The 16,963-nt window shown below is 43.4% G+C and overlaps 1 protein-coding gene across 1 annotated transcript; it reads left to right on the top strand.

Moving 5' to 3' along the window:
• Window positions 1–535: 535 nt before the first annotated feature.
• Window positions 536–11,544, top strand: LOC149205325 (DNA replication licensing factor MCM3 homolog 1-like). The gene is made up of 8 exons (XM_089397371.1): window positions 536–711; window positions 819–931; window positions 1,156–1,364; window positions 2,770–2,900; window positions 9,613–9,851; window positions 9,966–10,202; window positions 10,290–10,354; window positions 11,306–11,544. Exons 1-8 carry the CDS (start codon window positions 646–648, stop codon window positions 11,542–11,544), a joined length of 1,299 nt encoding a protein of 432 aa, XP_089253497.1. The 5' UTR covers window positions 536–645.
• Window positions 11,545–16,963: the final 5,419 nt, after the last annotated feature.

Genomic DNA, 16,963 nt, shown 5'->3' with positions numbered 1-16,963 from the left:
GTGAGATGCTCTCAAAATAGATATAAGTATTACTAAAACATTTGCTTGGCCAAAATAATCTTGAGGTGAAATAATCACAACATCAAATGCCATAGGAATCTTTCTTAGAAACATTTCTAAAGTAAATGGATCAGGGCTTGAAGAGTCTTCAACAACAAATGAATGCGTGATTGATTAACGACTCCAACAGATCTCTGTCACTGTGGAGCGACTGCAATGCAATGCAAAACTCGAGAGAACTAAGAAAGGGGCATGGCGTCGATGGACAAATAGTCTTTTGCTGGTGGCTCTCTTTTGGCGGGAAACAAAGAACATGTACTGGCATGGCGGGAAACCAACGTGAGAATCAATAGAAAAAAAATATATATATATATATATATATATATCTGGGTGCTAATAGTGTTGTGTTGTGAGATATATATATATATATATATTTTTTTTTTTTTTTCTATTGGTTCTCACGTTGGTTTCCTGCCATGCTAGTACGTGTTCTTTGTTTCCCGCCAAAAGAGAGCCACCAGCAAAAGACTATTTGTCCATCGACGCCATGCCCCTTTCTTAGTTCTCTCGAGTTTTGCATTGCATTGCAGTCGCTCCACAGCGACAGAGATCTGTTGGAGTCGTTAATCAATCACGCATTTGACAATGGATATCAACGAGGAAGCCATTTTGGCACATAAGCGCACTTTTATGGACTTTTTGGATCAAGATGTAAGTTAGTCATGGTGATTTTCATTTTCATGCCCTGTTCTTCTCTGTAATTAGCTGGTGTGGCGTTTTTCTTTAACGAATGGATGGGTAATGTATTATGCATACAGGTGGGGCAAGGCGTTTACATGGACAAGATCAGGAGTATGATCACACAGGGTCGCCATCGCTTGCTTATAGACATGGCAGATCTGCAAAACTTTAACCTTGACTTAACTCGCAGGTTTTCACCTTACCCATCTACCATATTTTTGGAGAATGTTCATTCCTATTCGATCTTACCCTTAACAGAGGTAGGTTTTTATGCATTAGCCTTTTGATTTAGTGCTGTGAACTAAAGCCCCGCAGTTTGTATGCTACAGCGTGAATGTTTTTATGCATTAGCCCTTTGATTTAGTGTTGTGAACTAAAGCCCTGCAGTTTGTATGCTACGGCTTGAACGAATAGGTTGATTCGGAATCCCGGTGAGTACTTTCAACCGTTTTCTGATGCGTTGGTTGAGGTTACGAGGAATGTGGATCCCAAGTATCTTCGGGAGGGGCAGCAAATTCAAGTGGGGTTTGAAGGGCAATTTGGCTTTCACAAGCTCACCCCCAGAGAGCTTCTTTCTCCGTTCCTTGGCAGCTTGGTCAGTGTGGAGGGAATCGTTACAAAGTGTAAGTAAATCGTCATTATCGAAAATTTTAGGGACTAGATTTGGTCATTTTATTTATTTTTCCTTCAAAGACATCAGCAACTTTGTGTCATTATATGTTTAATCAATGGTAATAACTGTGTCATTATATGTTACATGAGCGAATGTCTGAATAACTGTCAAAAGTTCGTACTAGTACCAGAAAATTTGCTTCATAACATGTAATTGATAGTTATAATGTGTTTCAAGGATGAATACTAATTGTCAGAACAGTTAGGAAGCTTAAGCAATCAATCTATAAGCAATCAGAGGTCTGTCAGGTCTCTAAAGAGGGCTTTATCTATTTATTTTTGCTGGTTTTAATTTCTATATTTATTTTTGTTCTTTTATTTTATTTATATTTATAAGTTTTTTCACTCCTAAATGATACGATATTAAGGGAATCGAGCACCCGACTTGGCCCGTATTGCCACGTCAAGTCTGCTGTAAGAAAGTCTAGCCAAAATGAAGCTGAGGTTTCTCTTTGTCTTTTATTATGTTTTTAGTGCCCTGCTGGCTTCTGTTTGTGTACTTTATCACAAATGGTTTCGGCCGGCAGCCTGTTATAGCGTTCGGTTTATAAAATCCTGTGACTTAACTCTGTTGATAGAGCTTGAATCTCCCTCTGCCTCAGATATGTGCTATATTCTGGACTGAATTGTCATTAGATTTTACCTGTAGTATAAATTAAACATATAAGAAGTGTGCAATATATCCAGACAAATTCCCTCTTTCAAATTCAGTCCAACCTCTGACCTATCTATAGAATAGATAAGGCCATTTAACAGCTGCAATGCATGCTATTTAGAACAGAAATGATTATGATGTTTAAACAAACATAAATACCAGTTAGAGAAGTCAGCATTAGCAGTTATGGCATGGATTTTGGCATTTCATGGTATGCATCTATTTCGAAAGTATTTTACAACAACAGTTCTGGAAAAATATAGAATAAGTACAATCATATCTTGATTTCAAGATTGGTGACTGCGTTTTCCCTTAACGCATGCTATATAACTTTATGGATTTGGTTGGTAGCCTGGGCAGTACATTGTAGCGTTTTTGTAATATGGTACAAGCTTTTGTATCCAGTTTTTATTAATTTTACTAGCCGCGGGGTATCTGCCCAAGATCATGTGTTATCTTGTTATCTAGCGACTATGCACTAGTTGGCGTGTGGGTATTGTAGTTGTCGGGAGTGCAAATTTCCCAGCACGCCCTACTACAAATCCCATAGTGGGCAATTATCTCTCAATGGATATAGTGCCGATTATAGGATAGTCATTAGTCCAAGCTGGATACTTTTTTTTTTTTCTCTATTCCTTAATCTGATTTGTGGCCCAAATGTTTCTGTTTCCCTTCTAAACGGTATTTAATGTTGTCTCCAGGTTCCTTAGTACGACCAAAGGTTGTAAAGAGTGTCCACTATTGTCCCACCACTGGAGAATTCACATCCCGTGAATACCGAGACATTACATCAGCTACTGGCCTACCCACAGGTTCTGTGTATCCTACACGAGTAAGTCTCCCTTTTTTTTTCCGAAGAAAGAGAATTCATAATTTCTATTAAAAGAAATTACATGCTGTTGATGCCAATGGCATATGCTGTAGTGTGGTTTTCACCACTGTTCAGAAAAAAACAAAATTACATCAAAAAGGACCACAGAGATACGATGGTTCTGTATCCCTCATAGAAAGGACAATGTCTCAAGTAAAAACCAAAATAAACAGAGTTGTAGGGGTGTATCCGTCATACAGTAGCAAAAAAGGGCAATCTGTACTGATGCTGTTATATACAATAAATATCATGCATAGCAAAAAATTTAGATGGGGGGATTGCCCCCCTGTAGGAGGCCGTCAATATATGGTCGATGAAAAAATCTGTGCATCCCCTCTGGTTTGTATTCCTCAATCAGCCAGTCTCCTAGAGGTCGATCCGCCGCTTCTTTCGAGAGCCGGTCAGCAGTTGCATTTCTTTCCCTGTAGATGTGAGAAACAGTGATCTGGTCAAAATGTGTTTTAAGAAAAACAATTTCTTCCAAGATGTGTTTCAATGAATATGCATGACAGATAGATTTGTTATTTGCCCAATCAATCACAATCTTTGAGTCCCCAAAAATTTGTAGTTGCCGACAGTTTTTGGATATAGCAAAATAGAGTAGATGTCTCAGTGTAATAAGTTCAGCATGGTTGTTGGTACCCGGACCAAGTCCCATTCTCAGGTGAAAAAAGTGTGAGTCAGATAGATGAAATAATATACCCCCCCCACATCCTTGCATTGGTGCAGCCCCATCAAAATATGCCCAAGGCATGTCTCTGTTGATATTTTCAGGCATAATGTTCCTGGGTGTATTAAGTTTATTTTCAAATGGAATTTCCGTGTATGCCGCGCAGATGGACGGCGGGAGAAGATGCCAATTGACCCTGCAGTCCTCAAAGATTATGGCATTACGCCTGTTCCAAATGTACCAGGATACCACAGGCGGTAAGTTCCTAGCCTTTTCTGAAGCCACCGCAGACCACCACTGATCCCAGGCTGTGAGAATATCTGCACCCTGCCAAACTGTGTTTATGTTGAGGGTCTGTGTGACCTGGTACCATAAATCCTTAGTGACCTCGCAGGTAAGAAATAGGTGTAGTGTTGTTTCCTCCTCTTTTCTGCAAAGGACACACCAAGTTGGTCCAGCGAATGCCCGTTTCCTGAGGATGGAGCCAGTAGGTAACTTGTCTGCAAGAATATTCCACATTAGAAGACGAGCCCTTGGCTGTGCTTGTAGATGCCAGATATCAGACCACCAGTTTTTATGAATGTCGGGTTTCTTTGCTTCGATCAGCTTGTAGTAGCCAAGCTTCGGTGCGTAAATACCAGATTTGGCAGGCGCCCAAATGAGCTCATCTTCCTCCTCATGTAGCTTGATGTGCGATTCGGTAAGTGCTTGTATGTAGCCTTTCCAGTTTGTGTTCCATTCATCTGTCAGTTGCCACTGACGGTCCGTGACCCATGCCTGTGTGAAGATGGTAGAGTGTTGCTGATCGCCAATCTGTGCAAGATATTTTATGCCCCTATTGTTAAGATAACGAACCAAACCCTCTGGCAATAGGTGTGCATTCCCTGAGCCAGGCCAAGGATCTAAGCCTATGCGGACTTGAGTACCATTACTAATTCGCCATAGCAGATTGTCTCTAATGAGAGGCATAGCATTTAGAGTGGCCCTCCAGATCGCAGATATGCCTTGTTGATTCCAATGGGGTCTGCGAATCCAGTCAATGATGTTGGAGGGCCAAATATACTTTTGGTGTATAACTTCCGCCCATAAACTGTTCGGTTTGAGAAGTGACCAGCCCTGCTTAGCTGTCAACGCTTGTGCAAATTCTGAGAGAGATTTTAGTCCCCACCCTCCCCATCTCTTTGGTGTAGTGACCAATGACCATCTTGTCCAGGCAAAGATCTTCCCCTTTTTATTGCCATTCCACACGAACCTGTTGCAAATTTGTTGATTTTTTTGAAGAATGCTCTTTGGTATCCATGTGAGGGACATCCAGTAAACTGGGGTAGCCTCAAGTATAGATTTGATCAGCAGTAGTCTACCTGCTTTAGATAGAAGACGATGATGCCAGCCATTTATCCTTTTTTCAATTTTGTTGATAAGCCATGACCAGTGCTCAAATTTGTACCCATTCGGCCTTAGTCTGAAGCCAAGATATTTGATGCCAACCAACAAATTATTTTCCAAGAAGGGGAAATGCTGGGTCGCCAGCTGAGATTCCTGATATGTGCATCCCATCATGGACCTGGTAGATTTCTCCCTGTTGATCTCCATGCTCGTGGCTTTACAGAAGAGTTGAAGAATATCATTTAGTGCAATGGAGTCACGGACACTTCCATTTAAAAAGATTAATATGTCGTCAACAAACAGTAGATGGGTAAGATAGTACTGTTCAGTAATTTTGAGTCCGCTGAAGTCTCCATTCCGTTTTGTTGTAGCTATGAGCCTACTAAGCCCTTCCATGACAATAAGGAAGAGTAGTGGGGAAAGAGGGCAGCCTTGCCTGATACCTCTGTTGATGTTGAAGCGAGCAGAGGCCGAACCATTAATAAGGATAGCAAAGGAGACAATAGATATACATCCCATTATCCAATTTATGAGCATGTGGGGGAAGCCCAAATGGGTGAGAATCATCTTCAAATAGAGCCAGTTTACCTTGTCAAAAGCCTTTGCAAGGTCGATCTTTAGAGATATGCCTTTGAGGTTCTTCAGCTTTATGGAATGTAAGGCTTCCTGGGCAGTGCCAATAGCCTCTTGGATGTGGCGATTTTGGAGGAAGGCAAACTGTTCTGCAGATATATGTGTGGACAGAATGGGTTTAATGCGGTTGGCAATGATTTTGGCAATAATTTTGTAGAGGCAATTACATAATGATATAGGACGAAAATCATTGAAGGATGTGGGGTCATCAGTTTTGGGTATCAAGGCAATGAAAGTTTGGTTCATAGGTGGATGTATGTGCCCAGTGATCCGACTCTCCTCAATGACTTCCAATAAGTCCGCGCCCAACATATCATAGAAAGCAAGGTAGAACTCCACTGGCCAGCCATCCGGCCTCGGGCTTTTGTCTTTTTTAAACCATTTGAGAGTGCTTTCCAGCTCTTGAATTGTAACCGGTTGAATGATATCTTCAATGTCCTCCTGTCCCACAAACCGAGGAAAATGTCCTGCAAGATTGATGATGTCTGGTAGATTGATAACATTCGGCGCAGTGAATAGGTGCTTAAAGTGTGTTACCCCCAATTTGGCAAGTTGCTGATGTGTGGTAGCCCAACCATCTGGTTCACTTGGCAGCTTCCAAATGGTATTTGATGCCTTTCTGCCATTAGCAAGGTTATGGAAGTATTTAGTATTACTGTCTCCAGCTTTAAGCCAAATGGCTCTGCTTTTGAGGCTCCACAGCTCCTCCTTTTCTTGTAGTATTCTTGTTTTTTTCCCAAGCAGCTGGTTCAGTAATGATTTCGAGTCATCAGTGAGGTAGCCAGCACCCTTCTCATCTGTCAATAGAGCAATCTGTTCTTCAGTGTCCTTCAACAACTGTTCATCTCTGTTCCGCTTTGTTCTCGCCCAGGTCTCAGTCATTTCCTTGAGCTTCTTTAGTCTATCACAGAAATCCATCGCTTTCCTCTGTTCCCTCAGGGGAGGTTGTGATGCCCAGAAATCCGAGACCATCTTGATGAAATCCGGCTCTTGGAGGAATCCAACAAAGAATTTAAAGGGGGAGCGCGGCTTTAATTTTTTATCGCTGACCTGAAGTAGAATCGGATGATGATCTGATAGACCCCCAGTGCTGACCCATTGTCTATACAGGGGAAACAATTGAATCAGCTCCTCATGCATCATAAATCTGTCTAAGTGCCGCCCTAGAGCAGCCTCACCAGTTCGCTGATTGTGCCAAGTAGGGAGCTTCTTGTTCATGGGGATATCCACAAGATTATGTGCATCAAATAACATATTCATTTGATCCGCAATAGGGTCGCTCTGTGCATGATGTCCCCAGGATTCTCCAACCCCTAAGGAGAAATTGAAGTCGCCCCCCAGCACTGTATTCTGAGTGATATGATTGCCATTCAGAAAGTTTTGCCAGAATGAAAGCCTATTCTGGTTGGGCCCATAGATGTTAATAATCCTGATAGGGATGCCCAAATCGCCCATGAAAATATCCATGCCAAGAAAGCCACTGCCCCCCCATACAGAGAGTGGCCTGCTTTTTCTGGGATTTATACCAATGAGCAGACCTCCAGATCGTCCGCACGCATCCAATCCATGTAAAATCCAGCCAGGGAGCAGAGCTTGTAGACTTCGCACCGCCACCTCAGATGTGCAAAGGGTTTCCTGTAGGAATATTATATCGCAACTTGATTCATACAAAAGCCTTTTCAGAGCCAGTCATTTTTTGGGGTTGGCTAGTCCCCTGCAATTGTAGGAGAGCCAGATCATGGGGAACCGCAGGTCAGGGGCTCAATAGCTCTAAGTGCCCGTTCAATGGTATACTGTCGCCCCTTGGCGACGTCCGCAACAACATTTTGCTTTGCTGAGTTGATTTTAGATGGTCTGCCTCTCTTTGGCTTGCGGAGGCGTCCAGGGGATGACCCCAGTCCCAGTATTCTAGATCGTGCCCGGGGTCTAAGGTGATAGGGGTGTGATCCGGATCCGACCGGAGAGGAGGAGGATTCAGGGAGACCCAGTTCCAATTGGTGAGAGGGAGGTGTGGTAGAGAAGGTGGGGGGAGGAGGAGCAATGGTACAGTGGATGGAGGGAAGGGGGGCTTGATCTGTGTGAGGGGTCCGCAAAGAAGAGTAAACAACAGATTGCATAGCATCAGAAAAATTGTGAGAACAATTGGGAATGGAAGCATTACCCGGATGAGTAGGTGCAGCCTCCGCAGTCTTGGAACGGGTACGTGGCGGCCCTGGTGTAGATGAAGCCTTCCTTCTAGTGTTCTTTTTGGCGCTATCACCAGTCTTCTTGGATGGAGTCTCCTGTTGAGTCTGCTCCCCTTCCGTAGGATTATTCGCTCCAGTATTTTGATCCACTGTAGTCTGCTGTCGAGGGCCTTTAGTATCCTCAGAGGTCACCCCCGAATTCAGTGGACAATCCTTATAGAGGTGACCAATTTTATGGCATCTTCGACATCGAAATGGTACACCTTCGTAGTCCAGCAGTTGTTTGCGCGAGACATGGCTGTGGTGCAAAGTGATTTTCTCCTCTAATCCCGGCCTGGTGTCCAGATGAACAAGTATACGGGCCATTGTCATGATTCTCGTTTTCTCATAGGATTTGTCATGCTCCAGGTAGGTGCCTAGAGTGTCCCCAATTCGCTTGAAAACATACGGGGTCCAAAATTGCATGGGCAGACCAGGAAGACGAACCCAGATGGGTCCAGCCCCCAGTTGTTCACGTTCCGGGTCGAAAAGAGGATCCCAGCGCTAATTCGATATGCCAATATTGGGAGAGAATCCATTGAGTGTATTCAGGCCTATGGAAATGCAATGCGAACCAGCCCCTTGCGAGAACTTTGATATCAGGAAGTTCTTTGAGCAGAGTGCCCCATATCTCCCCACCCAGAGCTTGAGTCTTTCCACTGAGTAGGTACGTCCTCTTACCCTACCGACCAGGACTTTACGGGCGGTTTCCATCACATCCGGCAACAGTGCTTCTGCCCCAAAGGTGATGTTGAAGTCTGAATCTATAGCTCGAAGGCACCTGCCTTTTGTGAATTTCTCTGTGCGCTTACCAAAGGGGAGGTCCTTTAGTAGTTTACGACACAGATCTAATGAACTGTGCTGTGCGAATCCAGCAGATCGAACCGGAAGCAAAGGAGTGGTAAAGCATCCCGAGTGTATCGGGGAGCGAGGTCCAATACAGCTAGTGCCCGGGAGAAGAGAATGGGGGGGGCGAGGTGAGATCTGATGGTTCTGCGGCATAAATGAGACGGAGGGTGAATGTGAATTCGATGGAGGCGGAGGCGGTGGGGGCTGTGGTAAGGCAGGGCGAGTGGGGTTCAGAAGCGGAGAGTCGAAAGAAGGCGAGGTTTGTAAGCAGGAGCCCAATAAATGAAGCGTAGCAGGGGAAAGGGGCGGGCATTCAAGGGCCGGAGAGTCGGCCAGGTTGAAATCTGTGGATTTCTTCTTCCCTGTGAGCGGCAGATGCGGTTGTAGAGAGGAGGCACCTGTCTCATAGGCCAGTTCAACACTCTGAGGTTTCATAAGAGGCCTCTTCGTATGCGCCCAAATGTCTTGGTGAGGCGTGGGGTCCGCCTCGTAGTCTACGAGATCGTCGTCGCCCATGCTGCCTGTCGATACAGAGTATCCCCAGCGAGAAACGACCAGGGGATCGCCCAACAAAAAGGTAGAAGGGCCTGTGCGCCAAAGTGACCGGTGGGGGACCGCAGAGTAAAATAATGTGCCAAAAAACCCGTGAGCAGTTGTCGCGATGCAGCCAGTCAGAGATCCGTGAATCCAACGCTCAGACCGATCATCGCCATGGTTAAAATCGTGCCTGCACAGAAACTAGGGTTACGGTTCCGCCATTGTCGTCGGAGCTCTCCTCGAGTAAGTCTCCCTTGCTTTGTTGTGAAAATGGTTTTGTTGCATACTTCATGAGACAAGGTTTTTATAGCAATTAAAGTTGCTTTCAAATTTTCATATGTTGAAACAAATTGTTTCATGAACGCTGTAACAGGATGACCAAGGGAATTTGTTAGTGACCGAGTTTGGTCTGTGCAAATATAAAGACCATCAAACAATATCCATGCAAGAAGTGCCTGAAAACTCTGCTCCAGGGCAGCTTCCTAGGTCAGTTGATATCATTCTAGAGGATGACCTTGTGGATACTTGCAAGCCTGGAGACCGCGTCACAGTTGTAGGAATCTACAAAGCAATTCCTGACAAGAGCAAGGGCAATGTTAATGGGGTCTTCAGGTATCGTGATTACCGTTTCTGAATTCTCTAAATCTGTTATGGTTTAATAGGGTTTGGTTATCTAGTTTGTTCAGTTTTGTTTGGATATGATATGCTGAGATTAACTCGATGCAGGACGGTCATTGTTGCCGACAATGTCTTCCAGCTAAATAAAGAGATAAACACTCCTATTTTTACTAGTGATGATATCAAAAACATCAAGAAAATAGCAAATAGACAGGATACGTTTGGTTTACTGGCAGACTCACTCGCTCCATCAATCTATGGGCACACTTGGATAAAGAAAGCTGTCATTTTACAGCTACTGGGGGGAGTGGAGAAGAATCTCAAGAATGGAACTCACTTAAGAGGGTAAGTACCTTAAACCCTTTCTTTTGCTGCACATTCCTCTGTCTTGACGTTAGTGAGTTAAGGTTATTATCTTCATTTCATTTACAGGGATATCAACATGATCCAGAAGGTGATGATGAAGCCGATGGGAAAATTAGCCAATAACAAAATGGGTGAACAATAAAAGAAGGAACCCATTAACGATGAAGGGTCTAACCGTGGATAAGACAACCATGCAAAGCCACCCACACATACAACAAGCCATCTAGACCCACTATGCCACAATTCTTAGGTGAGGCAACAATAGGCCAAATGTTGCCAATTGATCAGGGTGAGCCTTTTGGGGCATATTTGGAGGATTATAAGAGGCAGGGACAAGACTTACAAGTTGCCATGAATTTCACTAACAAACAGGCCTGAGGGAGTTAAGAGGGATATGACGTAGAACCAAGAGCTACAAAAGACATTGGGGAAAGTGACCCTCTCATGTTTTGATGGATCCTCAAAATGTTCAGCTAGATCATGGGTTTAGAAGTTGTACACATATTTCCATCTCTATCAGATGACATAGACAGGTGCCATTAAATTGGCTACCTTACATTTGGATGATGAGGCCCATGAATGGTGGTACCATGGTTTAGTGACTCTGGGGTTTGCTAGCATAACCACATACAATGAGTTTACACAGAAGCTCATTAAATGTTTTGACAAGAAAGTCTTAAAGATTCACTTTAGAGAGTTGGCACAACTCGGGTAGACTAGCACTCTAAAGACATATATCTCAAATTTTCAGAGTCTGGCAGTGATGGTCACTGATATATCCGATGCTTGGTTGGTGATGTTGTTTATTGAGGGGCTATCTGAGCCTCTGCGAGGTTGGGTTTAGGCTTATAAGCCTGCCACTCTACATGATGCAATTAATAGAACTAGAGACATGCAGGATGTTGTTCTTAAGAGTAGGTTTCCTTCTAAACCATCCTTTCCCTAGAAGAACAAAGAGGTTAAACCTTTTTAAAGGGAGTAGACTGACAAACCCAAGCTGGATGAGGAGACCCGGAAAGAACTGAGGAAGAATTTTTGTTTCAACTATTAAGAGCCTCGGGTATTAGGACACTGATGTGTAGGGAAGGACAAGGTGGGCAAGGCCCATTACATTAAGGTCTACTCAAATAGTGACAATGATGAGGAGAATGAGGAGTTGAGACAGGGATATATACTGCAGCAGGGACACCATGCATCAGGTGAGGAGACATCACAAGCAGGGGCTAAAGGCCTTGTTAGTGCATCCATGTCAGGATTTCCCAGATACGACACCTTCACAGCCAGGGGGGTTTTGTTGGGACAAAAAGTGAGACTTGATTGATAGGGGGCTTCCCACAACTTTATAGTTGCAACTATTGGGGATCAGAGGGAGATTTTGACAAAGGCATTTGATGGTTTCACCGTAGTCATACTGGGTGGTCATCAGATGGATTGCACTAGATGGATGCCCAAACTAAAGATAACCACGTGGAATTAAATGTTGATAGATGACTTCTTTGTGGTGGATGTACCAGATACCAGTGTGGTACTTGGGGTTCAGTAGCTTTATTCCATTGGGAGATACAATGCTTAGAGGAGGATGGAGATGGAGTTCACAAACCATGATGGTAAAAAGGTAGTCTTGCGTGCCATGCATAAATACCCACCCAAGATAGTGTCATCTCATAGCATGGAGGCAATATTTTGGCGTCGAGACATTGAGTGGGAAGTTGAGTGCTACATTTCTGACAAGGAACCACCAGATCAACCTCGACAACATCCCAATGATATCCAAGTATTACTTCATAAACATCAAAAAGTTTTTGATGATATTCCTCTAGGTAGACCCCCATATAGAGGGTTTGAGCATGTCATAGAGTTAGAGGAAGGGGTTCAAGCAGTCATAACCAACCCTTACCACCACCCCAAGGTTTACAAGGATGAGATCGAAAAGGCTATCAAGGAGTTGTTAAGATTGGGTCACATTCGTCTTAGTTCTAGTCCTTTTGCTTCTTTGGTGGCGCTAGTCAAGAAGAAAGATGACACCTTGAGGACGTGTATTAATTACCAGACGCTTAATAGGAAGAGAATAAAAAATAAGTATCCAATTCTGAGAATTGATAAGCTGTTGGATGAATTGAGGGGAGCTAAATACTTCTTGAAGATAGACCTTTGCTTTGGCTACCATCAAATTAGAGTTCAGGAACAAGATATCCAAAGACAACTTTCTGGTGCCATTACGGGCACTATGAGTTTTTGATTATGCCATTTGGGCTAACCAATGCTCCTACTACATTTCAGTCTTGCATGAACCACACATTCAATAAACAATTATGAAAGTATCTGTTGGTTTTCTTTGATGACATACTCATTTACAACAGGACTTGGGAGGATCATCTCAGGCATTTGGACGAGGTGTTGGGAATTCAGGAAGAACAACAACTCTATGCAAAAGAGTCCAAATGTGAGTTTGTTATGACTGAGATGCTTTCCTTGGGGCACATGATTGGGGGAAATGGGGTCTAGGTACACCAAGAAAAAATCAGGGCAATCATTGAGTGGCCTACCCCACAGAACGTGACAATATTGAAAAGCTTCCTAGGCCGCTGCACCTATTATAGGAAGTTTGTTAAGGGGTTCTCACAACTGACAACACCACTTACAAACCTCACTAAGAAGGGAGCTATCAGTTGGATAGGGGAGGTATAGGTGATCTTTGAGAGGATGAAACTGGTGATAAGTTCATGTCAAGCTTTGCTAGACTTCACTCGGGCATTTGTGCTTGAGTGGATGCTTCAGGGACAGGGACAAAAGCCATGCTGATGCAAAATAACCGTCCAACTTCAACTAGGGTTAGTTCCAAGCCCCCTAGATTTTCAATCAATCATCAATCAATCACTATCATGACCAACTACCACTAGGGTTAGTTCGCAATCCCTAGATTTTCGAGCAATCATCAAATTCCGATTTCAACAATCTCTTGACAAATCTCGAATTATCATATACCAAAGATTTTACTTTGACTAAGTTTTAATTCCAAAACCTTAGAATTCCATTATCACAATCTCAACAATCATTACACACATAGATTTGAGATTGTTACATACTAGACAATTTTAACTTCCCTAGGGTTTAGCCACAACACCCTAGATTTCCAAATATCATCATCCTAGAATTTCAGACAAGGATTTCCATTAAATCCTAAAACTCATGACCATCAATGACTAGGTCAACATACATATCTAGGAATTCATAAGCATATCATATGTCCAACAAAATTAATACATCTCACCTAGACCAAGCTAGGGTTTCAATCAAAAGAACATATGCCTAGATTTCATCATCATGCAAATACATTTCATATCATGTGTTAGTCAAACCCAACTTCACAACAATATTAAACAAGAGTTAGACACACAATCAATTGATTGCACTAGGTTTTGATGAGACAAACAAACACATACCAAGTAAATCAATTCTAAGACAATGTAAGAGTATTGCTCACACATTCCACCAAACCCTAATAATCTAGCGTTCCAATGTAGAACACATATTCTGCCAAACCCCAATGAGCTAGGGTTCCAATGTAGAACACACATCAAACCCTACATTACCAAAATTTCAAAGGTTCCGAGATTTCAAACCTTATTATTCAATCCTAATAAGTTAGGGTTTCCCAATCACACCAAAATCCCAAACATGACTTCATCCATAAGACCTCAACTAGCATTTCACAATATCCCTAATCAGCGTAGGGTTTCAGGCATTTACAACAACATACCCTTCGGTTAGGGTTTTCTAGAACTTTTCTAGGGGTGGGTAGATTTATCGAGAGATGAATCACCCAAACACGAATCACTAGGATCCAATGCTGCTAGAGGTTAGTAATAGATCATCAAATGAATAATCCTTTCAATCAATGAATTCAAAGTATACCTTTGTTTCTTGACTAAACTTGTCTTGAGAGATCCTCCTTGCAGAGTTTTTTCCTAATCAAGAGAACAGAGGGAGAAATGTGATTAGTATTTAATATAATCAAAACTAAATGAGTACGTGATCCCAAAAATGAAAAGACATGAGATACTTATCTTTGAGAGGTTTTGGGAGCTCCCTCCAAAGCTTGAGGGAAACCTACAAACTTAAAGCAATACAAAAATGTCTTTTCCAAAGATATGTTAAAAACATATAAATTCTAAAACATATGAAACAAGTTATGTAAAGCAAATGACTTAATAGTGTAAGTTCCAAATGTTGAATTCTTCAGGCTTGACTTTCTTTGAGTCTCCTCCTTCAACAAAGTTGGCTTGATCTCTTCCTCTCTTTTTATTCCTCGGATTCTCGGGGCAGTGACTCTTGTAGTGACCTTTCTTATGATATTGATAGCACTCTATCTGAGACATGTCAACTTTCTTCCTTCGTCCTTTTGATCTCTTTTCTTTATGATGAGCAACATAAGCATTTGACACTTCTTCTGGATTGGCAACCATTGAGATCCTTAATTCTTCTTTACTACCTGCGGTTGTAATATTCCTAATTAGCCATGGCTAATTGGAATATTCGATTTTGCTCAATTTTGCCTTCTATAGCTATTTATAAATAAAAAGGTGAGGATAGGGGAACATACTCACTTCATGAATAAATACACTCTCTAGTAGCACAACGTTGTAACTTAAAAGGTGAGCTAAGGGGGGCCAAAGAACCACGTAGAGGAGGGGCCAACGTAGACACTTGGAGTGACTGCGCAGATGGTGAGAAACACGTGGCAAGAGGAAAGCTACGTTGGAGGAGGTGAGCCTTGGGATTGAGAGAGGCCAATGCTATAAAGGAGAGAGGAGCCTTCTCATTTTGGCATTCGATTATGTGCATTTGAGCTAGTCACTTCGACTCAGAGCACGCTGGATGTTTAGCTAGTCTGCAACACTGTTTAGTTCATTAAATGTCTCCGTTCGGAGATCTCACCCTTAGCGTCGGGGGACTTCGAGTGCTTGCTTAGGCAAGGTATTTCCATCAGTGTTTTTGTAGTAGTTTCATCAGCATTTTGGCAGGAGGATTGAGCATCTTGGATGACTGCGCAGTCTTGAGAGGGATGACGCAGTTCTTTTTGGCAGGAGTTCCAGATTGAGGTTTTGCAGGGGGATTTGTGCTTGGAGGTTGAGCAGGGGGTCGACCCTTGTATATTGGAGGATTTTGGTTGAGTTTCAGGCAGAGTTGTGGTGGGTTCATTTCAGCAGCAGTGCAGAGCCTTGAGGGATTGCGTGGGTCCTTAAGGGGGCGATTTTCGAGGGTCGGCCATTTCAGAAAAGCTTTCTGCGTTTTTCGGGTTTTCTGAGTAGAATTCGATTCCAGAGTTTCAATATTTTCTGAGGAGGGGAACAACTCCAAATCCTCATTTGATTTCTAGCAGCATAGCAGCACGGTAGTTCTCCAGCAGCGTGGACGCAGTTCAGAGAGAGGCCATTCCTTTGCTATTCTAAGTGTATTTCTTCACTTGCCTTGTGCAAGTCGAGGTGCCATCTTTTTGATCACTCATTCTATTACTCAGTATAATAAAATGGCTTAGCATTTCTCTCTGCATTTCTTGAGTATCTGCTTATGGTTATATTGTTATATGTTGCACCATTGTTATTTTCATCTCTTTGAGCTTCCCGGCTATTATACCACTTGTGTGTTTTCTCCTATACTCCTAGACAAAGTCTGGAAAGGGCCAGGTAGCCTCCATATCTCGTCCTCTTTTTAGAGGCGACATATCTGGTAAATTCCCTCCTAGTCCATCTCTGGTTGGAGTTTGCTTGTGTTTGAGGAATATTCCTGATAAGGGATATTACAGTGGTATCAGAGCATAGATTTGGCTCAGCCTGTGGAGCTAGCAATCTATGACACCGGGGGAAAAGCCCTATATCTGTTACAGAGGTAGGAGATACAGAGACACTGGGCGTAGGTTGGAGAACACCTACGGAGAGGGAGACTGTGTTCCGGTGGTGGACGTAGAACAAGAGGAGCCTGTGGTGGACGCAGAACAGAAGGAGCCTGTGGTGGGCGTAGAGCAGGAGGATCCGATGGCAGATGATGACGGGAAGAGATTTGCGGACATGCTCCTCAAATCAGTACAGGATCTGTCGAGGCAGATTGAGGTGATGGGACAAAGATTCACGGCAGTAGAGGCTAGACAGTGTGAGAGCCCACGGGTTTTCCAGGTTGGTGAGGGATCGGGTGCATCCCACCATTTGCAAGAGCAGCGTGATACTACTTAGCAGGTGGCCTCACATGCCCCTACACACTCTACCATGCCCACTTTCTTAGGAGCAGACACGGGGGTCGGAGCCCAGCAGGAGGAAGAACCCGGTCACATGGGCGATTATTTTGCAGAATACCAGGCCTGTGGGCAGGAGTTCAGGGAGGCTCTCTCATTCAGAGACTTTGTTCAGCTCTAGTGGGATAGTAGACCCCGCAACCATCACAGAGGGTACCGACATTATCATGATGGTGACACCCACCGTGCAGCTAGTAGATTCCACTTGCCGACGTTTGATGGTTCATCAAACAGTTCGGCAAAGTCTTGGGTGGAGAAGCTGGACATTTACTTCCAGTGTAACCAGATGTCGGAGACAGAGGCCATCAAGGTGGCGACATTACATTTGGATGGTGAGGCCCAGGATTGGTGGTTCCATGGGATGGTTACACTCGGACATTCCACAGTGACGACATATGCCAAGTTCACCAGGAGATTGATGGAGAGGTTTGACAGGAGGGATTCGGAACAA

The sequence above is a fragment of the Pinus tabuliformis genome, chromosome 1_2 (assembly GCF_031772625.1).
Source record: "Pinus tabuliformis cultivar Carrire ecotype Pingquan chromosome 1_2, CPIR1, whole genome shotgun sequence".
Taxonomy (NCBI): domain Eukaryota; kingdom Viridiplantae; phylum Streptophyta; class Pinopsida; order Pinales; family Pinaceae; genus Pinus; species Pinus tabuliformis.
Note: the sequence above shows the minus strand (reverse complement) of the source record. Positions and strands in the feature narration are given on the sequence as shown.

Excerpts from the sequence above, each read along its gene's own strand:
- LOC149205325 (XM_089397371.1), top strand. The coding sequence starts at position 646 with ATGGATATCAACGAGGAAGCCATTTTGGCACATAAGCGCACTTTTATG. Across the intron at positions 9,852-9,965 it reads AATGTTAATGGGGTCTTCAG|GACGGTCATTGTTGCCGACA; the intron begins GTATCGTGATTA and ends AACTCGATGCAG. Across the intron at positions 10,203-10,289 it reads AATGGAACTCACTTAAGAGG|GGATATCAACATGATCCAGA; the intron begins GTAAGTACCTTA and ends TTTCATTTACAG.